Below are 24,794 nucleotides of genomic sequence, written 5' to 3' on the forward strand. Positions count from 1 at the left end.
TTTTCTTTTCCACTGAGCACAGATTTAACGAAGGAAGAGGAAGTAATCAGCAGCATCATCTGCTTTAGGTTTGACAGAAAACCTGCGAGCATGAAGCTCTCAGCTTAGTGTTTATTTTGGGGGGAAAAAATCCTTGAGTTCACCATTAAAAGGCTTTAAAATTCAAGGTGAATATTAACAGGCTTTGCTGTGTGAATCACAGAAATCCTTCAGTGAAACAGTGTTTTTAAAGTCATACATCAAGAGGATATTTCTTTTATTTATCACAAGATTAATTTATCACACAAACAACAGGAGGAGTGGGAGTGGGGTGAGGAGACAGATTTTATCAGCTAAATTCAATTTGGCACCATCCTCAGATTAATTTCCTCTCTGACACCTCTGAAGGACATGGCAGGAACATGCCTCACTTTATTTATGGTCGCACTACTTCCTAATCTGTTCAGCATTCTGAATTATTGTAGAGGTAAATCAAAGATTGTCATCTCTGCAATGAGTGGCCTATTCAATATTTTGGCCGAGGGGGATGGAGAGTTTAGAGGGTTTTTTTTTGGATTTTATGATGCTGACTGAAAAAAATTCATAAATCTAAGAGGGAAAGCAGAGGAAAGGGAAATGCCAGTTTTAAAATGATAGTAGTTGCTGTTGTATATGAGTTGTAACACACTGCAGCAGAATCAAGTACAAGAGTAACTGAATATGTATAAATATTTAGTTATGTTCTGAGAACAGTTTATTTATTCAGTTATGGAAACAATAAATATTTCTGAGCTTGTATTATTACCTCAATAATATTGTAAATATTAGACTAGTGAGTTTGAATTTCTTTTCCAAAACTACATACTGCCCCTTTAAGAGGACCGTTACAGCCAGTGGTTAAAAAAACTATTGAATACGGCATTACTAATATCTTTAGTGAGTGCCGTGGTTATCAGGTGCCAAGCCCAGTGTCTCAATGAAGTCATACCCCAGAGCACGGAGCTGACATGCATATGTCATTTAACAAGCCACTGTTGAGGTTATCAAAATAAAGAACATCCTCTGATCTCACACAGGACCACTGAAATTACCAGGCAACAATGACACACTGGAAAAAAACAAAGCAGATACAAGAACAAATGTCTTTTTATACATGTGAAATGATTTTCTTAAGCTAGGTTTTGACACTTCACTCATAAAGAAATGAGGACGAGACAATGATTATTAGCATTTATCAGACAAGTCTGACGTCTAAAACACGAACAGTAGACCTCCACAGATGCATGAAACACACACACATACCCTCGACTCGCACACACAAAGCCCATGTCACTGTTTCTAAGGAGATGTCAACATTGTGAAAACAGATGAGAGAACACGTGTGGAATTTATAGACTGTTCATCACCTCTTCCAGTCCACGTCACTCCCTTTAAAAAAAAAAAAAAAAAAGTTCCTCCCTGTTGGCAGTCTGGGAGATTAAAGGTTCCTGTTTATTATCTGAATGAGTTTTAACAGGATATATTGTACAAATAATCAGAATGCAGAGACATTCATCTTAAATACAGTATGCCTTTAATAACTTAGGTCCTGCTAAGCTTTCTGTAAAACAGCGTCATCATAAAACAGCATTAAATGTGTTCGTTGGCAGACAAATCAATGCTCCAATAGGCAGTTTTTTTTTAATGAAGGCATAATTAAAATCCCACTTGCCACAGAAGCCCTGAGAAAATGTAAAATGCTGGCAAGACTTAGCTTTTTGCATTTTAATGAACAGGCACAACAACTGGAAGAAGCGGTCAGTATCTTTAAAAAAAAAAGACCTCTCTGATAAGTCAGTTACTTTCACCGCTGCCTCACTTCCTCCAGATAACACAGGGCCAGCCTGTCCATAAATCTGTCCTTTGATGCACAACATCAGCAGCCATTAAAGGAGAGTGTCCTCGCTGTCCTCGATGTGCGTGCTGAGCTGGGTCTTCCTTCGAGCGGTGATGGCTGCCCAGAGTCGACACAGCATGCCACCTCTGAAACAGCAATTGGACAGATTTTAACAGATGTCAATGCAGTCTCAAACACCACCGGGGCTTTTTGATGAAACTCAATCTAACGAGGTGGACTGCGTTTTTTTCTGCACCACCATCTCCGAGGGTAATCCCCTCTTACACTTCTCCACGGACAGATGGTGTGAGGGCGATGTGTGGAGTCGGCTCACCTTATTCCACAGTACATCAAGTCATCCCTGGAGGCCATGCGGAGGAGACAGTCCAAGGTGAACTCATGAGAGAGCAGCTAGAAAACAGGGTCACACAGGTGAGGATTAACAGTGGGCCGGTGAGCAATACTAACAGCCTCAGGAGTAAGCTTTAGTTGAGGTTACCTTATTGATAGTGTCTCGATCTACGGGGACAGACTTGAGCCAGCGCACCAAAGCCTTCACTTCTGGATTAGACTTTGTCTGTGAAGCCAATCCACCATCTATAATGCACAGAGATTACAACCACTCAGACGGCATCAGGCATACTGTGTCTCACCGTGTAGATGTTACACATAACAGAAACTCCTATTGCGTTTTTCCGCAGGCACGCTGCAAAATCATTATCCAAACGGATGAGTCAAGTTTGAGCACATTAGCTGATGATCCGATGGTCTACGCCTCCGACACAAACCAGTCAGGCAGAAATCCAGAGCCTGAAGCTGAGGCGTGGTGGAGACTGACTGGTACAAGTGTTAAGAAACAGTAATGAGAGTCACTGAATTGATAAACCAAAGAGGGCTTGGTCCACTGATGCAATACTGGTCATGCCGCAGCTTGTGTGGCTACTCATCAGGCTGAGCTCTTACCAACTCTTAGACAGTCGCGTTATTGGCAAACGACTTTAGATAATGTAATAAATATCCTCCATTTTAAAGATATAGTATGTAACATAAGCATTAAAAGACTGGGCCTTTGTTATGCATTTTGTTGAGTTGTTTCCAACAGTGTTCAAAACTAATTTTGTTCACGGTTACAGTGCATTTCGTGTAGTTGCCTGTCACTTTAACTTCAGGGGAAACATCACATGATACGTCAGAGAGTGAGGAACGACGTCAGCGAATATGACTACGTGTAGCGTGAATAAAACTTTTAAATATTGCCTCCTCCATGAGACATTTATGCCCGAGTCAGGTCAGATAGATTTTCATCAGCAAAGGTGGTCGCTGAACTATGAAGACAACAACTTGAACAACGTCTTGAACAACATATTTTGATTAACAGAGTCCTAGTGGTAGAAATACAGAAAACAATGTCTAATGTGGTATATTTTCTTGTATCGGATATTACAAGCAGGGGGGAATCAACCAGTTCTACATGGTTGTAACAATCTGTGTGGTTAAAAACGTTACCTTCAGTGACTGCTGCTTTCCTCAGTGCATCTATCTGTTCCTGTTTCCTCTGGACAGAGCTCCTCAGCAGCTCCTGGTACTCTCTCTCCTTCTCATTCAGCTGAGTCAGCAGTCTGAAACCCAAACAGCCATCATCACTCAGCAGAAAGCAGTGCAGCTTAAAATTCTGATTAATCGCTGTGTGATTAACGCCTAGTGTTCCAGGTCTTTGTGGTTTTTTTCACAGCAAAAGCATTTCATTTAAATTCCAAATGTAAGTTCATGTAGCATTTAAAACTAAATCCTTCACAGATGTGCGAACAATGCAAACTCATCACAAAAAACATTAAAAAATACATTTGTTGATAAATAAAACAATCACCCTCTGGTTTCTAGTCGTAGTTCTCTTAGTTTTTCACTGAGGGGGCAGTTGGGGTTGAGGATGAGGTCTGCAGCGTAGTTGGGGCTGGGTGCAAACGGGATCTCATTTATGGGCGTTTTGTCCTGCGTGTCTTCTGACGCCACCTGCTGGTCGCAGATGAGACCTACAGGAGTGTCAGGGTCATTGCACTGCTCCTCAGGGCTGCTGTCCTCCATCTCAAATGAGGACTGCAGCTGGAGTTTGAGCTCTGAGAGGAAGAGAGGGGAGCGGTGGGATGGAGGGGAGCAAAGACGGTGAATAAATGAACAACAGGAAGAAAAAGCAAAAAAACATGTGCACTTTCTTCAGGGATTTAACCAAAACTTCTCAACTTGGATGAGATGAAGCTCTACCTGGTAAAAGCACAGTGAGGGCGTCCTGGACTGCCTGTCTCAGCAGGTTGTCCAGAGCGAACATCCAGTGAGGCTTCACTTGTTGCTGCCTCAACACCTTCTTCACCTACACACAGAGCAGATAGTTTAACATGATTGTGAGAAAAGTTGTGTTTCACTCAATCTACTGACGAGGAGAATAGTATGTGCTGACTCTGAAGTGACTTACTGCATCTTGGAAGCTAAACAGCACCACCTGCAGGCTGTTTGGTGACACCGCGGCAGCGAGAAGTTTGGCTCGAAGCTCCAGCAGGCAACTGGTCAGCTGCTTCCTGTCCGGGGAGCGGATGTTGTCTCTCAAGCAGCTAATGAGCTCATTGATGTGGTCTGCAGTTAGTGATGATCCCTCGCCATGCTGTTAACAGAACAAAAAATAGTAGAATACAGCCCTTCTATTGTTCTTAGTTAGACTTTTTTTCAATTTTCCAGTCACCTTTGCTCCCCTTTATCAGGAGTGCCCTTGGAGGGTCAACATAATAGTGAGCCACGGGCCAAAAGCAAGCAACCATTGTGTTGTGTTAAGACACAAAATGGTACTGTAGGGAAGCCCAGAGAGGCACGCTAGGAAAGAAAATTGTGGTGATCCGTTTTCTAAATCTGATCTAAACTGTTTTCTCTCCTTATGACTTAAGAAAATTGAAATTTATAAAGTTCCTAATTTTTTTCACTTGCCTCTCTCAGGGCTTCTGTAGTACTAGGATCCTTCAGTTACATTCATTGACTGACTTCCTGCACAAAGTGTTACTCAAAGATGATGAAAAATAACAATAATTAGTGATCCTACATATTTAAAGAGCAATTTCACATCACAAAAAAATAAAACAGGAAACAGCAATTCATAGCATATAAATTGTGACAATTATTATTTTGTTGCTAGAAACATCTGCCGTTCAAAATCAACCCTTATGGCGGGCTAACTTCACAACTTGTGCAGCCGTGCTCTATGATAAGCCTCTGAAGTCACAGCTGTGGTGCTGTATTGAAAACAACAGCTTAGTCTCATGTTTTTACAGATTACTCGTTGATCCAAACACTTAAGTCCACATAAACATTTTGCGCAGATTCTGACATTTTGATCATTATGATATTCAAATTTGTGAAATTTAACCCAGCTTTTATTTCTCAATCTTCATAAAATCTTGCATCACACAAGTGTTGCACAAGTGGCAGTTGGCCGGTGGGTAAAATGTACAGTAAGGTGCTGACCTTGTGAGTTTTAACATCCATTTCCATACATTTGAAATTCTAGCAACCTTTCCGTCTGCCAGCTTAACCACAACAGGAGAATGGATCAGCAGGATATTAGGCTAAAAATAAAGCACTAGGACTTGAATGTTACCTGCAGCGTCAGAGTCTGATAATGATGCCTTGGCAGACATTTTCAAAAGGTTTAGTTTATTAGGAGTAGGAAGCAAGTAGGAAACGGTACAAAAAGTTGCTCTATTTGTTAGGCCTGTGTTGATAGGTCCTTTGTGACTAGTGGGCTTTTATGTCCAAGTGCATCCTGGCAAAAACTGAATCGGGGAGAAAACCATCAAAGTCTTAAAGTCTTTTTTTACAGAAAATGCCTCACTGCTCTTGTGCATGCATGACAGCTTTTAAGTGGGAAAACAAAAGCCAAACCCAGTTTAAATAAGTTGACGAAAATGCCTCCAGGCTCACAGTTATTAACTATGAAGCCAACTTTAATATTAGTTTTGCACTCGCTGCAGTGTAGACAGTCATGCCATGTGGCTGTTGGATCACATGGAGGTTTTTGCAAAGCCAGCGCAACATGTTTGGACAATTTGTGTAATATCAAACTAAAATGGAATCCAGACATTCAGGGATTATAATGGGGAAATGTGCACATGATATCTTTGACTCTTAGCAAAGACGTATCTGTAATGTCCCAAGTACAAACAAATAAAAGAATATGTTATGTTGGAAGATGTGCAGTTATTAGATTTCACAATGCTTTGAGCTGTGACTTTTCTTCACCCACCTGAGGGACAGATTCCTGTATATTGAACACGACGAGACTGATGTAGTCAGTGAGGACTCGGTGCAGCGTTGCCCTCCTTTCACTGTCCTTTCTCAGCATAAAAAGACCAATATTCTCCTCTGTTGAGGCTGGACTGCACATTTCTGATGGCGAGTCCTCTGGTAATCTGGACAACAAGAAGATAAATCACACCGGATCATCAGATAAAGACATAAAAAAGTAACGTATCTATTGAAATGAAAACCCCAAGATAAAGAAATGAAGATAAGGATGATGCATGTGTGATTTATGGGTACTTTCAGAAGAGTGAATACATAGTTATCTGTAGACTGTGGCATGATAAAGTGGCACTTTACGCTCCTTTCTATACCAACACAGGATGTCGCCTCACCAGAAGATTTGACTGAAACCTCAGTGTGGTTTGCCACTGACGTAAGATCCTGTAGAACCATGGCTAATGCACATAATATAGGGCTTTCATCTTCTGCTGAGTGACACTCTAACTTACGGCAGGAAGCTGGTGCTGGGTGGGCTCTCGGAGATTTCATCTGCTCTGAAGGCTGACTGCGGCCTCCTGAGGTCCAGGGAACAGGACAGGTCGATCGAACCCGAGTAGGAATCGGTGTCCTCCACGAGGATGGAGATGGGTACAGACAGGCTGCGTTGATAGTCGGCTGCAAAAGGTTGCGGTTTCATGTGTGAGGGTTAGAAATCCCAGGTACCAGGTTCCATAACACTTACCTCTCTCTCAGTTGCAATAACAAAAGAAGATTTTGTAACTAATCTTGATAGACTGGCTGATAAAAACAACATATATGAGAAAGAACAGCAGTATGTGGATTTGATGTGTACTAAAGCTTCACCTGAATTAAGGAAGTCTTTAGATTCAGGTTCCTGCTGGGCCCTGGCCTTCTTCCTGGGGGACGACCTGAGGAAGGGGTCCCCCAGCAGCTCTGCGGCCGTGGCTCTGTCGTCTGGGTTCGGCGTGAAACAGTTCATGATAAAGCACTTTGCTGTGTCCGACATGCACTCAGGAACCTTGGGGTGGATCTTGAACATGCCTACCTGGAGGGATTGAATCATTGACGATCAAAAATAAATAAAAAAAAGACGGAAGTTGCTAGTATTTGTTCAAATAAGAGTTTATAGCTGCGTCTTTAGGCACACGTCTTTAGGCACAGTAATGCTCTGAGCTGAAAGCTAAAACGCACAAAACAACAATGCTAAGATGCTAATACCTAATGTGGTCCCCTTCTGAGGTGTGAGCTGGCATTAGTTTTGCAGGCATTGGGTAAAAAAAAAAAAAGAAAGAGTTGGACAAATTAACATTTGGACCTGATGATGACACTAGGTGGAAAGTTAAGGGATCACCAAAGTCTTCACAATTCATCCTGAGGGCAACATCAATACATTTCATGGCAATCCATTAAAAAGTTGAGACATTTTATTTAAAACCATAAATGTGAACCTCATGGTGGTGCTAGAGAAAAAATCAAGAGTGACTTTTATGATTATTTTTTTATTTTTAAGCCTTGATTGTGTCCACTACCTCTACAAAAATATTTATATTGCCAAATTCAGAATAATCCTTTCATGATACTAGCATAATACTTGCATGTACAGTATTTACTTAACATAACAACTTTCCCTAATTTACCTTGAACATGGCTGCCTGAGGACTTCCCAGCTCATGGAAGGGTGTTTTGCCTGTTGCCATTTCTATAATAGTGCACCCAAGAGACCAGATATCAGCCGGCTTCCCATAACCCCGAGGCCCCTGGTCTATGATCTCTGGGGCCATGTACTGCAGAGTTCCTATTGGAAAAATCATCAGAAAAAGAAGTTAAAATGCAACGACTGTAACCAGTTCACAGTGAGAAACGAGAAGGAGTCAAGAAAGGTTTTAAAATATGCAGCGTTTTACCAGCAAACGTCTCAGTACAGGGGTTGATTCCTGCTAATCGTTTGGAGGTTCCAAAGTCAGAGATCTTCAGCACTCCACTATAGGTGTTGATCAATACATTGTCACCCTGCAGAGCAGACAAATGAGCCATGCTGAGATGTTTCACAAACACGACTGGCGAATACTTAAAAGCTAGGATGACATTATTCTAGAAAGGGAAATAATTCCTGACTCTGCTCACCTTAATGTCTCTGTGGACGATCTGATTTTCATGAAGGTATTTGAGCCCCTCGAGGATCTGTTTGGTGTAGAAGATGATGGTGGCTTCGTTGTCTTTCAGAGGACCCCATTTGGAGCGCAGGAGAGACGACAAACTTCCTACAAGCAGGAACGTAAAACGATATTTGCTGATTCATGTTTGCGGAAATGATTTCTCAACAGTGTCTCAGCTACATCTGGCACCATCAAACCCAGCTCTGGAGTGATTGTTGACATATCTTCAGTTGTTTATCTGACAATCACGCCATCGAGGAGATTTTTCCACAATGAGCAGAAGGACTTTGGCACCACCCACTTTCTTAAAACTTCCTTCCAGTAGATGTTAAGCAATCACCCTTACACATCTGAACACGAGACAGAGCAGACTTCCTTGATACTTAATCAAGTCATCATCCTGTAACAAAGCCCTGCAGCAACTGAGGAAGTGCAGACTTGAGAGCAGGGGCACGGCTTTCTTATGTTGGCACTTCCAAGTAACCAAGATTCTTTGCAAGACACTGACTGTTTTAATTCCAGTGAACATTTTGTGACCCATTATTAATATTCCACGTCATAATAATTGATTTGTAGATTACTTGGAAACACTGAGAACAATACTGACGCATTAGTCTGGGTCTCTGTGTAAAATATAAGCAGATGAATGCATAGAAACAAAACCAGAAGCTAGTTTGTTGATCTTCAGGTTTTCTGATTTAATGACGCCAACTTGTTTGAGACATCCTCAGGCGGTTCCAATGTTTTTAAGTTTCATAGTGCAAAGGGTATGTGCAAGGTCATTTTTGAGAAGTTTAACCATTTTACATCAGTGTCTGCTTGTGTAGATTTAGCTACAACACCCTCTCCTGTTCTTTGAAACTAAATATATTAGGAGTTTAAGATGTTAGGGGTTCATACCTCCGGGTACTTCCTCCATGAAGATCTTAATGAAGCCTTCCTGACTGACAGAGCCCAGGTACTGGACAATATTTCTGTGTTTTAGCCTCTTGTGCAGAGCTATTTCCTCATGGAGGGGCTGCGATAACCTGGGGGAGACGGAGAGATACACAAGTGTGACTGCGAGGTTTTGGTCAACTATACAACATCACATATGATAGATAGTCAGCATGAATCGTGTTGGACAAACACAAACACTCAAACAAAATCTACATGCTGTAATTACAAGATATTACACTGTGCAGCAGGGCTGGGTAATATATCGATATTCAATTGTGATCGTGATATACATTGATTTCTGATACTGTTATATCATGATACAGTGTTGTCTTTTCCTTGTTTTAAAGGCTGAGATCCCAAATGGATTTGAGAAGATGTTATTTACATCCACGACGCATGGTCGAGCTTGTGCACCAACAGGGTGCGTGCTAACACTTTTAGCTTAGCAGCTACAGTGAACAATTGGGCTTTAAAAAGAGTGTAAATAACGTCTTTTCAAAACAATTTGGAATCTAAGGGATTCTGGAGACCTGGATTACACTGGACGAGCTGTATGGAGCCATTTTAAGTGATTTTTTTCATTTTAAAACAAGTCTCCATCTACTTCAGTTGTTCAAGAGTATGCTGCAAACCCGGTTTTGCTGCGCAGCTCCAGAAATGTATTGTGGTCTTTGAAACTTCACCCAACTTTCCATCGGCATGAGGGTGAGTAGATCACGACTGACTCCGAGTCTGTTGACCGTGCATTACAGACTACATATCCTCTCTGATACATGCAATTTATATTGTGTTGGCCAAATAATGTTTTTCTCAACAAAAAAAAAGCATTAGTATAGTGTTAAAAGAAAGAATAAACAAGGTCAAACAATGATTAACTTTGCATTGTAAATAAATAAATGAATAGTCAAGAGGAGCTGATTGCTTAAGCTTTAAAAGCTTAAAAAAACAGGATCTTCTCTATTTTGTCGCTTTACATCTGGATCATTGATACACAAAGACTACTTTGACACATTACTTCTCAGTTTGCCTAATTTCTTGTTGCTGAATTAATGAGTTAAGCTCGATGATTACAACATCAGAACAGTGACAGATGAAGATAAATACCGTGCTGCGTCTTTAAAACAGAGAGGTTTGGCAAATGCTTAAAAAGCGATTTAAATATCATGTTTCCCTCAACTGAATCTTTTATTTAAGCTTTAGCTCTTTGTGTAGATTACAGAGTAACAAGCAAAGAGGGAAGTGTATAAACACTCATCCGTCTCCCCAAAGATTCCTAAAGAGCACTGGGGATCGGGAGCATGCCAGTGAGAGTCCCCTCTGCCAAATCCTTTCCCGTTAAGGTTATTTTGGAAAAAGACATTCTTGTGAAAAACAGCGCAGCTCTGTTTTCCAGTAAGGGATGACTGAGTGAAAAAACAGTGGGAGTGTTCTCATACGTGCTGTCCTTCTCAGGGATTTCCTTGATGGCAATGCGAACTTGGTTGCTCAGGTCCCTCCCAGCGTACACCACGCCGTACGTCCCTTTACCCAGAACCACCTTGTCTCCATTCTCATTGGTCTCATAGATGTACTGTGGGAGGAAATGCAGACAGCATGAATGAGAAAGCAGTGACTGAGAATAAGAGCACCGGAGGAGTGGTGAGGAATTTCACAAGCAACCACAAGTAGCAGAAGTGAGAAACGTTGAGAGTGAGAGGACAGATGTTTCATTCATTCAAGTCCAACATTCTGAGAACAATTACAAAAACAAATGTGAATGTTTTTTATCTGTTTTCACAACACACATACTACACAAAATGCCAAATTATGTGGAAAATATTGTTGTTCGTTTGTTGCAGTTGTTTTTTTACTTGTTGAGGCAAGTGAGAGCTAAAATAGAGCCGCTCTGCGTCAGAGAAATGAAGGACTGGGACTGACCTCTAGTATTCCCTCGGTTAGGTGGTCCAGGTCTGGAGCAGGTTCTTTAGCCTGCTGAAGCAGAGAGTTCACCAGCTCGCAGAAACTAGAGAGAGAACAGTTTGAGATGAGAATCTGCTGTTAACGATGGTTAAATAAAGTTTTAGTGAATATCAGTTTAAGTAAAGTGATAACAACTAGATGTAGTTCTGTGATTTTCCTTAGTTTTTGTTTTACTTCATTTTTAATTTTTATTTTCAATTCAGTTTAGTTTCAGTAACTATCCAGAGTGGGTTTGTTCATTTCAGTTCAGTTTTTTTTGTTTCACCATCTTCAGTTTGACTTTAGTTTTTGTTAATCACAGTGACAGTTTCAGTTTTAATAACATTGGTCGGGGGCAACGTTTAAGTAGTTCAGAATAGGTATTACAATACAAACAACACTTTGTGAATGCAATGACTCATAGTCATGTAGACATCAGAGTGTCAATAAGCAAACATAGAAACCTGTCAAGAATGGCAGTTGGATGCGAATCAACACTTAAGACAACAATATGCTGTTATGCACACAAATAGATGAAGGCTTTTAGCTGCAAAAAAAGAAGACTGCCAGCAACAAAACATCAATGTACACAATGCAAAATGTAGAATATTAAATAGTTATATATAGAATATAAAGTTGGCTTTGCAAATGTTTGATTGAGAAATAAATGCACTCAACATGTTTGTTGGAACTCAATGATACACACCATGAGTATCTGTGAATGTAAATATGACTTTTGTTCGTTTAAAAAGGAATTAAATGGCACTTTCAGTTTACTTAAATCACAAAAAAACATTTCCAGCAATATTTCCAACAAGAAAACCTTTTACATTGCTGAGTAACAAGGATATCCTATCAGAAAAGTGTCATTTAGATGTGCTTTGAGTACCATAAACAAAACTGAGTTCACTTCCACTATATTGAGGTGGCAACAGAGACTTCTGCAGCTGATCTCTCAAAGCTGATTTTATCTGCAGTGTTAGATGCCACAAGAGGTTGGATGGATTTATTTGATGTCGTGGTTTGGGTCAACCGAATGTTTTGAAAAAAAAATTAGTCCTAGGGTGATTTCCTGGAAGGCAGTAAAGGAAATATGACTCACACACTGAAATTACATCACACTCATTTCTCCAGGCCACCGACGAGAGAAAAACATCAGCCTGTTTGTCTGTCGTTCTCTGATTATCTTCCCACACCCCGTCGTTATGATGGTCAGTTCATCTTTAACTAGCCAGTCAGTTGGTCAGTGAGTGAATCATTCACACCATTTTATTAGTCACTCACCCTTTACAGTGAAGCTCGGAGGGGAAGCAGAGCTGGAAGTCATCTGAGTTGTAGTGGACGTACAGGAAGCAGCTCCGCTCATCGATCTTTGAAGCACTTCAGAGGGAAAAAGGCATATTTAGAAATGATTTTTACTCTTCAAATAGCCATTATCCCTCATTTATTTGTTCTGAAAATGCTCAGCATGGCAATGCTGACACTGATTAAAACAGACTGTATCCATCTACCCCCTTTTGTTTGTTCCAGGGAACAAACGGTTAATGTTTGAATTACAAAGGGTATCGGGGAAAATTGATTAGCTCAGGGAGGCCCTGCATCAATGATTAAAGTTTCTTATCTTTCCCCAAACACAGTGCAATCTGATGAAGTTTGTTTGTGGTTTTGAAGGGACCAAGCAGTTCACTGTTTTGGGTATTTGTGGAAAATTGCCCAAGTGGCAAATTGGCAGACAAAACCTAAAGTCTAAAGTACACAGCAACCTGATCGGCAGCCTGAGGGGAATCAACAGAAAAGCAGCAAAGCCTGAACCGATATTGACAGAACAAAAATCTGACTGACGGCCAAGGTTTCCCAGACAACCCGCATGTTTTGGGTCGTCTGGCTGCAGGCCTAACCACACCCTGAACCGGGAGCAGATATTTGAGCGATGTTAGCACATGCTGTACTCCACTTTACCTCACTCCCCGGATTGCAGAGGCTGGGAAAGTCCACTGGTGTAAGCCTTTCTGTAGAATCAAGGATGAAGTTAAAGCACAGGATAAAGACAGTCTGACTGCTGACAGTCAGCACGATACACATGACAGAGCGGCTTTTATTTGCATGGACATACACCTGAGAGAGAGAGTCAACAGGTATGAATTCAGTCAAAGAACACACCCACGTACTTACCTGATTAAACATTCACTGGATCATAAAGTGTGACAAATGTTGGTTCTTCCAGTTATGATGCAACTTATCCTGCATTACGTGTGTAAGGCAGATACTCATAAACATATGCTGAGATAAGAAGCTGCTCTGGGGTTGCGGGTCGGGGTGGTGGAGGGTCTACATACCTTAAAGGTCGTGACATGTTTCAACTGGACAGTGCGGCTTTCATCCTCCTCGCTCACACACACGATAGCTGGTTGGAGGAGTTTACTGGGCTCCAGAACGAGCACCTGGAAAGCAGCAATTGAAAATCAAAACTTCCTGAACATATCTTATCATATACAGTAGTGTGTATAAGGCTTTGAAAATAACAATAATTTTCATTGTCCATTAATCTGTTGTTTATTTTCTTGATTAATCGACTAATAGTTTGGCCGTTAAAATGCCGGGAAAATGATGATAAATGTCAATCAGTGTTCCCCAAACCCCCAGATGACTTCCTCAAATGTCTTATATTATCCACAACACAAAGATATTTAATTTACGGTGGTAAAGTAGTAAAGAAAATATTCACAGCTGGAATCAGAGAGTTTTGACTTATTTTCTTTAAAAAAAAAATCACTCAAACTGATTATTTGATTAAAAGGAACAGTTAAAGGAACAGTTCACCCAAGCACGAAACTATCTACTCATCCTCATGCCTATGGAAAGTTGAGTGAAGTTTCATAGTCCACAAAACATTTCTGGAGCTTCACAGCAAAACAGTTGTAGTATTCTCCTAAACAACTGAAGTAGATGGGGACTTCTCTGGAAGTCTCTGGAAGACACGAGACTCCAAAGAAGAGATGTTATTTGCACACTCGACTTGCACTAGAGCTGGTTCAGCCACTTCAGACAGGACGTGTGCTAACGCTCTTTGCAGCTCTTTGCTTCTAAAAAAAGGAATGTAAATAACATCTTTCCAAATCAATTTGGAATCTCAGGGCTTCTGGAGAGCTGAAGTATGCTGGATGAGCCAATTTATGGGGATTTTCTTCCATTTTCAAACAAGTCCCCAGCTACTTAAGTTGTTTGGGAGAACGCTGTGATGCTGTTTTGCTGTGAATCTCCAGAAGCCAAACCTCGAGACCAAAACTCCACCCGACTTTCCATCAACATGGGATGGATGAGTAGATAATGACTGAATTATCATTTTTGGGTGAACTGTTCCTTTAAGATTCAAACGGACAGAGCCTCCCCTCGTTTTTATTGTTAGTGTTACTGTTAAGGTTATCAGTGTTGCTTACTGGGCAGCGGGCTGTGGAGTCGGTGGGTTTACAGGTCTGCAGAAGCAGCTCCATCCAGAAGTCCACGGTGTCCTGTTTAGGAGCTCTCATCTCGGGAGGCTTGGCAAACTGACGGTACAGGATGAACGTCTCCATAATGGATGCCACATACCTGAAAGAAACGCACTTAACTAATTAATTTGCAATAAATGAATATGGAAATAAGACCAGAATCTATCTAATGCTTTCCAAATCCACAGGGGTTTCTGATTAATTATTCAAACCAATCAAAAGAGACTAAAATGATGATGATGATGATTAAACACCCTGATCTGCATGATTACTGCTAATCAAGACCTGGTGCTTGAGCCTCACCAGATAGGAGCTTTGAGTCTGTAGAGTTTCTCGGAGGCCTCGATGACTTTCCTGTGTTCGTTTGCGAGAATGTTCGCTCCGAGGTAGAAGCCGACATCCCAGTAGGCCTTCATCTTCTCCAGACTGCCCTTTCTACCCAGCAGGGTGCTCAGAGTCACACCTGAACACCAACAGAGAATAATACTTGGTTATTAACAAATTCATATAAAGTCACTCATATTTCCAAGCTAATAGGCTAATATGTGCAGCAATATATTGTACGATGGCCCTGTACATAGCTTTGAGCTTATTCATCTTCCAGTAGCAGGAACAATGGAGTGCATTAAAGCTTTTATCTGCACACTTACTATGTGCATTACTGGCATTAAATAGGCCACATGCGCTTTAACACTCATTGATTCTGTTCGAGAAATCAATTCAACAGACCATCATGTGCTTGCATCAGTCCAAAGAACATGTCCTGATGTGCATTGTGACATGCAGCTCAAGTACTATATGGAGAAAAACACTCTCCTTCATGTACCAGGCTGTGTTTCATTAGTCACTGAACATGCCCTCGTTGACTTCCCCTTGCTTGACTTGCCCTTGGGGGAATCCCCGCCACCATCTTAAGTGTCGTTCCGTCACCCACAAAGTACTGCAATAATGCAGTTGGTGCATGTAACATACGTATAACTCCTGACATGGTGATGTTATTTAATTGTTAATCAACACTTCAGTGAACACATTAGTGTGCCAAAGTTAGCTATTGAGCTCATTTTCATCCATTCAACAACAGATGAAATTACTTTTCAGTTTCAGTTTGTCCAACGAATCTTACAGGTCTTACAGGTATAGGTTGGCCTACATGTTCACACGCCTAGTTAGCAGATTGTTGCATAAGAGGTGACACTTTATAATAACCATCTCTAGTAAACGGTAAATATATAGTTAATTATACTGTTAACAAACAATGAAGTGCTCTATGAAACATTTATTAAGCACCTGTTTGTTGTAAAGCTGCAACTGACGTTTGTAAATGGTTAACAAATACTGTGTAGTTCATGTGTAAACATTATTTGGCTGGCCATTAGGAAGTTTCACAAAGAACGCATCCTAAATAATATACTTATGCAACCAAGTGCCGGCGTATTGCAATTATCTGCAGAAGACGCCTTCGCCTCATTCAAATAAGTCTGCTGGTATTTATGATGAGTCTACAACTGGCCGTCGATCCTTGATAGTTCATTGTGAAAGTGTACAAGGGCATGTGCATTCCATTTAAATCCCTCGCTCCTCCCCCACCAACTTTCCCTCCGCTCTCCAAGTGGCCTCGGGTGACATATGCCGTTACGTAATACTGAGGGCTGAGGGTAAACGAGGGGAAGTGGAACTACTAATGAAATGCAGTGCTGGTTTTGCACTTAAAGCAAATAGTGGTGAAACGATTCATTTCAACCGCCTAATAAGAAGAGTTTATGTTCTGCAATGTAAAGTAGTGTAGACCTTATGACACACTGAATGGGAAAGAATCTGAAAGCATTAAGCACCAATTTTGCGCAGCTCGATTGAAGTATCAAACTCGTGGCCGGCTGCCATCAGGAGCACCACGTTGTTGATGCCCGAGTGAAGAGTTGGCTCCGTCTCAAAAGCTTTTCCATACCTGACAAACGACAGAAAAACAGCGCAGGTGGATTAAACTGAAACTCTGGCAGATAGACGACAAAGTAACATCAGAATAATGAGGCAACGCAAAAAAATGACAGCAGCTAATGTGTAGGCTCTATAGTGACAAACAAATGCCACCCTTCTCATGAACACAAGGTATTTGTACCAGTAACAGGCCTGGTCCCTGCTGCGCTGATCAGTGAACCCAGAGCTCATGAACATGTCTTTGTAGATCCGGCCACACAGGCAGAAGACGTCTGACGCCACCTTCCCTCCCGACTCCACAATAGGTAGAATTAACTCCAAAGCCTTGTTGCGATCTCCAGGGCGATTCCTCCTGATTAGGGGGAGATTACATGATATTAGCGGTGATGAGCTCTCACAGAGCTCTTTTATCTCGATACATTCATGGCAAATAAAGGCTTCAGGCTAACAATGGCACAAAAAGGACTGAGCTGAAACCAGAGAAGAGACTACAATAGTTTTATTAAGATTGCTTGTAAAACAAAACATGAATGCAATAAGAGCTGTCTGGGTACCTGTTTAGAGCAAATATATAATGAAACTTGATATTCTGATGTCCCGCCACCAGACACATGGGCAGGTTGTTCAGAGTCTCCACCAGTTTGATTATGGAATCGTAGTCCTGAGGAAAGAGGGTGCAGGATTACAATGTATTATTAACCACGCTCTCATCGGACACCAGCATTTAATACTTCAAGTCATTAAAACATTTATTACTAAAAATCATAATGGGTGTTTTTGTGACGCCCACATCTGATCCTGGGATTTGGTTCATCATGACTCCTGCAGGCTCGAAAAAATGTATCGCTCATAGTTGCTTATCATCGACAGCAATGCTTTCATAATGAAATACAGTTTTTATGTTTCAATTAAAATATGCACATAATTAGTGCAGCAAAGTGGGTCCATTATTCAATTAGTTCATCCAGAGGCTTTTTAAAATGAAAAATATAACAGAAATGCCAAACATATTTTGGTTCCCTTAGAGTTAACGGAGACCTATGATGCTTTTTCAGTTTTTTTCCTCCCTCTTGGGAGTTGAAAAGGTCAAAAGTCTGCATCATCAGGAGCTCCTCTCTCCCACAGAAAACACTGCTCCTGTATAAAAATTTATACCTAGCAGATAATTTGGCATGTAAACAGTGATTTAGCACAGCTGCTCTGTTGTTGTTAGCTATGTTGGCTCAGGCGTGTGTGAGCTGACCAATCAGAACAGACTGGATATTAAGGGGGGGGGCTTAAAGAGACAGGAGCTAAAACAGAAGAGACAGTCCAGTATGAAAAAACTGATGGAAGTGCTTCTGGCTTTGTTTGATGTTGTATTAACTCTTTCAGATGTAACCAAAAAGGCAGTTACAGCTGTTAAATTAACTCAAATATCTGATCCATCTGTCATTTTTATTTAGTTAATTTGTTATGTTAATAAGTCAGTTAATTTGTAAATATAGAATTTCAAAGAAAGATGACTTATGGGCCAATTAATATTTATTAATTTCATCTGATAAATATTATGAATGTTCATTAACTGGCCCCTGGCCTCCTGTTATCGAGTTGAGCATCCCTTCTTTAGACCTTTCTTTAAAACCCTCCATTTTTAGGCATTTACCTACATTCACGCATGAACACACACCTGAATGTCCCTGTAGGACAGCAGCAGGTTCATGACGATATCCGGGGTGAGCAGCTCCACACTGTCGAGGCGTTTCTGGATGCGGCTCAGCTCTTGGCTCAGGTCTTTGCCGCTGAAACGCTCCCGGGCCATCCGAATCTCATGTCTGATTGATTCCCGGAAGTACTCGCTGTCAGCATGAAGAGCAGAGGAGTCATAGCAGTCTTCAATGAATCAGCCAAGCGAAGTAAAATATGGGCGGAAGCTGTGAGCATAAGCAAATGCATGTGTAATCTGAGATGATAATGTTTTTGGCAAAGCACGTAGCCCTGCAGTGTGTGCTGACCTGGACTGAACGTGCACGTTGTTCAGCAGATGCACCAGTCTCTCCACCAGCGGGGTCAGCAGGGGCTCCAGCTGGAAGCTAGGCTGCATCAGTTCTTTGATACCAGTCATCATTGTGGCATCACAGGCAAACACTTTGCCCTGAGGCGACACCACGTAGGGGATGAATGTGTAAGTCCCACACTGCTCCTAAAGGAAGACAATGCACGCATCACACACGGACGAATTTACACTGAGAGATCTCGACTGGCCTCAGTGAAGCCGAGGCATCGTCTGCCAGCTGTCAGTGGTTTTTCTTTTTAATACTTAATGGTTAATTTCAGTTAAACCACTTCATCTAATCTCTGTTATATGGAACTTTTCATGAAAAGTAAATATTTGCAGTTTTTCTGTTTTATATAAATGTAAATTGATGACGAAGGTGTCAACTTTGGGTCTGGAAGGCAGTGATGCACATGTTTCAATATTTTCTGACTTTTAATAGATCACACCATTATTGTTTAGTTAGGAAAATGATCCGCAGATGATGAAAATATTATTTAGTTGCAGCCCTCATAGGTTTAACAGGCAAATCATTTGTGAGCCCCAATCGACCTTAGAGCCGTGACGATTAATAAATGAATCACCTGTTAAATCAATCGCCAAATATTTTTTATAATCGATTGACCGGTTTGAGACAAAGTTCTCTGATTCCAGCTTCTTTCTTTACTCCTCTATGGGTTGTTGACATTTGAGGATGACATTCTGGCCTTTCAGTTTAGTTTTGGCCCAAGTTATATCAATCTGACTTCTTTAAATTGGCTTTTCTATGATTTCGAGGGGTTGCTCTCAGACCTGCTCTCAGAAGTTGTAAACTGTTAAATTCATCGCCAGCTATTTTGATCAACGGATTTCTGACTACAGCTGTTTAAATATTTATATTTTCTCCTCTGACAGTAAAGTGAAGATTTTTGGGTTGTGGGCTTTGGGAATCACAGACTGACATTTTTTAAAAACCTATTTTCTGATACTTCACAGGGCAAACAATCTATTAATCAGGAAAATAACTGACAGTGAAAATAATCATTAGCTGCAGCCCTGGTTGCTCTACGTGATGACTTGTTGCTGCATGCTTTGTGTGTTTGTTTTGTGACCATTTTTGTCTTCTGTCTGCTCTGAGCCTGGTTTTTGTGTTATCTTTCATTCTCTTCTGTACTGATGTTGATGTAAAACACTTGTTTTAAAAAGGTGCTACATAAATAAAGCTTTTCATACTTGCATCCATTGGTACTGTAATAATAATACTCAGGGGTTTGTGTTGCTTTAAGTTACCTTGACCGCCTGCAGATCACTATCTTGCTTGTAACAGTACAGGATGATGTTATTGGTCATACTGAAACTCTCTCTCACTCCGAGGTGATAGAAAAGGGAAGGCTGGCAGAAAGAGTCGCTCATCTCCACCACTGCTACGTCTGCGGAGGAAATTTAAAAGGGCGGGTCAGTTTGCGTAATTGGCGTAGTGCTGCGCGTATGTGTCATCATCCACACAGACCCCACGGCCAAGCATGCCTGCACTTGCCTGCGTTGTAGAAACTATCCAGGATGTCTGTGGTGCCCAGAGATACTCTCTCAAACGAGATGGTTTTGAAAACGGCGTGTGCGTCCGCGCAGGCTTCCTTCACACATTTCAGGGACAGGTTCTCCTCAGTCTGCGGCACCGACGCGTCCTCGTTCACCAGGTACGCCACGGACACGGCTCTGGTGCGACTCCGCGGGGACGTGATCTGTTTACCCGAGCCGTTGCCGCTCAGCTCTATCGCCAGAGAGTCCTGCCACAAACTTCCAGCTGACACCCGCACCGGATCCTTCCTCCTCAGCTCGTGCAGGCTCATTCGCCTGCGCTCCGTCGTGTACATTTTTCCTGCAGCCGACAGTCAGTGCATGTCCTCAGACCGGACAGCCTCCATTTAAAACAGAACAGGGCTGTTGCTTGTTCTTGTAATTCCCCAGGTGCGTCGCCGCCTCCGCTCACATATCCCCTACCATTCCCGGTACTCCTCTCGACCCGCCCTCCTGTCCTCCTGCCCTCTCCTCCCTCCTCTCCTCCCTCCTCTCCTCCCCTGCTCCGCTCCGCCCGCTGACATTTTGAGACTGAAACTGGATGCCACACAGCGCCGACTCTCTCATGACCTCTGCTGTGAGAAACTATTTTATCACAAAGTTCACATAAGAAAACTTTGAGTCCATTTCGATAAATTAAAAAAAAAAAATTAAAACATGAATGCAAGTCATTATTATGACATAAAAATTCAAAATTAGGAGATAAATTATAAGATAAAACGTTAAAAGTCAGAGAAAAAGTCAAAAGTTTGAGATTAACTCATAATTATGACATTTAAAAAAAGTCGAAATTATTAGATTAAAAGTCCAAATTATGAAATAAAGTCATAACTATGGTAAAAAAGTCAAGAATATTAGATAAAGTCAAAATTAAGTGACAAAAAGTCCAAATTATGATATAAAAAGTCAATTATATAATTGAATCAAAATTCAGATTAAGTCAAAATTATGAGATAGTCATAATTGTAACAAAATCAAAATTACGATATTAAAAAGTCAACATCTCATAGTTTTCGTACTTTTTATCTTGTAATTTTTACCATGGGAGTTTTTCTTGTCAAGCAAAGTTTTCATACATTGTACTTTCTGTGTGAACTGAAACGGGCGTCCGCAGCAAACTGAAATGCAGTTGCTGTTTGTGTCCCACCTCGTAAAGACACTTATTATATCCTTTGTAATTCTGTCTTCTTGCAAAGACAATGAATAATTCATGCAAAGAAAAGTTATTATGCATAAATAATTACTTTCAATCCACAAATGCTTCTTCTAATTTGTAGCATAACAATAGAAAAGAATGACACACTAAAACATGTACACAGCTCTGATGAGGAGGCAACATTAAAAACTCCTGACACAAGTCCAAATCTTCACTGTCTTTATTTACAGTACATAAATGGAAATTCACTATGAATGCTGCGGGCTTCCAAACAGATAAAAATAAAGAGGGGAAGTCTCTAAATACACACAGCGTTGGTGCAAGGAAACGCACAGTGGCACCAACTATTTTCCCTGCACTACAAAGCAAAAAAGGCAATATCGTTACAAGTTGTATGTCTTGTATGTAATGTTTAACTCAATAAACATGAATCAAGAGATCACATTCCACGTATCATGTACAGTGACACACATATAGTCTGGACATGGACAAGAGATCAGCCTTCAGCTAAACTTTGTACTGGGTGCTGTGATCTAAAAAATATAGAATGAACTATTGTACTTACGCGAGATATCCATCTGGCACCAAGCACGTTTTATTGTGAAAACTGTCAGATGTGAGATCAGTCATGCATCACACAAACATTACACAAACAACCTGAGAATAGGAAGTCTTCTTTGAGACAGTTGTGGCAGGTTTAAGCAATAGTCCGGTAAATACAGAATATACAAACCAGCCATGTTCCATTATTTTAGTAAAATCCCACACTGACCTGTTCTGTAAATTGTTCCACTCCCTGCAGAGACACTGATGATAATGATGTAATCTAACCTGAATGAACTTGGGCAACACAGTTTATGGGTTCCAATTTACTCATCAAGACCCTCGTCCTCTTCCTCTTCCCCTTCTTCAGGCTTGGCGTCCACCTCGGTTGTGTCTGAGAACTCGTGCAGGAGGACGTACTCGCGGCTGCTGAAGCCAAACTTGATCACGTCTTTCTCTTTGAGCTCGTAATAGCGCTGGGCGTCTATGCGCTTGTTGTTCAGGTAGGTGCCGTTGCCGGAACCCAGGTCAATAATGTATGGTCTTACCCTGCGGCCAGGGGTGCCGTCAGCACGTGTAAACTCCACCAGTCTACAGAGATACACACAGAAAGATAGACATGTATGAATCATCCAAGTGTAATGTAAAGTGAAACACTGAAGCTGATGGTTGTTATTCTTACCTGTACTGGAATACTGCATGTTGCTTGGAGCAGGATGGGTGGTCAATGGGGATGTCAGCGATTTTTCTCTGCCGCCCCAACAAATAGGCACTCTGTCTGTGAATGTACATGACCGGAAGGGGTTCGTCATTCTTGAAAGGGTACAGTCGCCATCTGCGCTTGGGAATGCGAGCCTCGGGCGGCTCGTTGTACTTGATCACCACCCCCCGGAATGTGTTTGTGTCTTCTGTCAGAGCCCCCGACAGTTCGAAGTTGGGTTTCTCTTTGTCGACAGGAGGGGACGCGTCGTCGTTGCCCCCTCCGTCAGACCGTCCGAAATCCTGGTCCTGGGTTTCTTCGCGCCGCTGACGATTTTCCCGGCGGCGTTCATCGTGCTGCTGTCTCTCAGCTTGTTGGGAGGTCAGGGCGTCTCGCTCTCTGTGTCTGTCTCCGCCGCGGTCTCTCTCCCGAGGCCTGTCTGATTCCCACCTGCTCCGCCTCTCCTCTGGCTGGTCGTTTCGTCTCCTCCGCTCATCACCACTACCCCGATGCTCCTCTCGCTCCTGGGAGATATTTGGTAAGAAGACAGTTTAGGAAAGAAGAGTTCTAGGAACAATTTTTTACAGCACAGCAAAAACAAATCTTACCAAGTATATTTGTCTTATTTCTAGTCAAAAATATCTCCTTATGCTAAATAGAAGCCACAATTTTGTAATAAATGGGACTTTTATACAATTTTCACTCAGAATTTTACTTTTTTTTTTAAAACTTATTACAAGGAAGGCACACTGGGTCTTGAGTTTTTATTGTAATTTACTGATTTGCAACAAAACTTGATTGGAGGATGGGTATTGGCTCAGAATAGACCCCATTAATTTTTGGTGCAGAATCTGATGAAGGGACATATCCAGGATTTTTTTTTCTCACTTTGTGTTACATTGCAGATTCGTCATTTTTATTCTTATTTCCTCTTTTTTGTTAATTTCCCAGGGAATGATGCATGGATCTTAATTAAAAGAATCAGGTGTATTTCGATGGCTGGTATCTATGAGTTTTATTTGCCTCAGTGCAGAACTGAGATGTTTCAATTCTGGTTCACCCATGTAAGCACTGCTGTAAGAAGTGCTGTATGAATACATTTTATTATAATTTTTAGTATATATATAAGACAACAACATGCCACTGAAACAGTTACCTACCCTTTAACCACTTTTCGATCTCTGCTGTTGATGCTTAAAATCTTAACGGCATGTTGTTAGTAATTTAAAACCTAATCACCCGCTTTATTCTGACATCAGCTCCACGATGGGGACTTCTCCTGTTCCTGGGCGATCTGCTGCTTCGCCTGGCGGGAGAGGTCTCTCTTCTACCTGGTGAACGGTCCCTCGTCCTGGCCGGCGATCTACACGAAAAACATAAAAACAGGCTCTTAAATGACTTTAAAAACACATGTACAAACTGACAAATGAATTATTTATTGTTAAAAATACAATAATATGGAGTGTAGCTGCGCTCGTTTAGAGCTAGCAGACTAAACAACATTTTTAGCTAATAATGACTCGTTAGCCAAGGCGTATGTTGCCTCTGTTATGGTAAAAAACTAAAAACAGGTGACAAAAACGAAGTGATACGACGACAATAAATCAAAAATACCTGCTCGTTCTCCTCCTCTGTGGACTTGAGGTGCCGCTGGATCTGGACCTCGAGCGGCGTGATGTCTGTGGCCTAACAGGGCTCAGTTTCTCCTGCTTTATCTTCACTTTGGACTCCCGCTCCGGAGATTCTCTCCTCCTGTGTCGCTTTTCTTTGGTCATTCTGAAATATAATAACAATATCAACCGTCGTGTGACCAAACGTAAATCGTCTTCCTGACAAAACTAGATAAAAAAAAACAAAGGCAAACTCAAAAATTGTAGCGACCACAAACTTCGACTGTTATGCTCGAATTGCGCACTTCCGTTTCCGGTGGTGCGCCGAGAATTTATCTCCGCATGGTCTCTGCATATGTTTCAGTTTGGTTCCGGCGTGATTCAACTCTATTCTATTCAAACGCACGGGGAACAGGCTTTTACGTTGCGAAAGCAAGTGTGAAATAAAACAATCATGACTGCTTTTCTCATTTACAGTACCTTGAATAAAGTTTGGAACGATAATCTTTCTTTTCCCCTTAAATCACCCAAATCATATCGGAAGGCGTAAAGATTAAAATCATATTGAATGAAAAATCAG

At 41.4% G+C, this 24,794-nt stretch overlaps 2 protein-coding genes across 2 annotated transcripts; both read right to left on the reverse strand.

The window, feature by feature from the left end:
• Positions 1-1,447: 1,447 nt before the first annotated feature.
• LOC141011647 (mitogen-activated protein kinase kinase kinase 5) lies at positions 1,448-20,615 on the reverse strand. The gene is made up of 28 exons (XM_073484873.1): positions 20,165-20,615; positions 19,918-20,057; positions 18,608-18,795; positions 18,283-18,451; positions 17,168-17,274; positions 16,795-16,965; positions 16,511-16,623; positions 14,982-15,141; positions 14,628-14,778; positions 13,527-13,631; positions 13,150-13,199; positions 12,475-12,570; positions 11,170-11,254; positions 10,689-10,822; positions 9,214-9,341; positions 8,282-8,418; positions 8,062-8,167; positions 7,795-7,952; positions 7,001-7,202; positions 6,646-6,811; positions 6,138-6,303; positions 4,323-4,508; positions 4,115-4,220; positions 3,723-3,969; positions 3,362-3,474; positions 2,355-2,452; positions 2,190-2,266; positions 1,448-2,001 (listed from the first exon to the last, which is right to left on the reverse strand). Exons 1-28 carry the CDS (start codon positions 20,499-20,501, stop codon positions 1,905-1,907), a joined length of 3,993 nt encoding a protein of 1,330 aa, XP_073340974.1. The 5' UTR covers positions 20,502-20,615; the 3' UTR covers positions 1,448-1,904.
• A 950-nt stretch (positions 20,616-21,565) lies between these two features.
• On the reverse strand, positions 21,566-24,521 carry snip1 (Smad nuclear interacting protein). The gene is made up of 4 exons (XM_073486085.1): positions 24,219-24,521; positions 23,844-23,967; positions 22,587-23,128; positions 21,566-22,495 (listed from the first exon to the last, which is right to left on the reverse strand). The coding sequence occupies exons 1-4, from the start codon at positions 24,377-24,379 to the stop codon at positions 22,231-22,233; spliced, it is 1,092 nt and encodes a 363-aa protein (XP_073342186.1). The 5' UTR covers positions 24,380-24,521; the 3' UTR covers positions 21,566-22,230.
• Between the last annotated feature and the right edge of the window lie 273 nt (positions 24,522-24,794).

Source organism: Pagrus major, chromosome 17 (genome assembly GCF_040436345.1).
Source record: "Pagrus major chromosome 17, Pma_NU_1.0".
Lineage (NCBI taxonomy): Eukaryota > Metazoa > Chordata > Actinopteri > Spariformes > Sparidae > Pagrus > Pagrus major.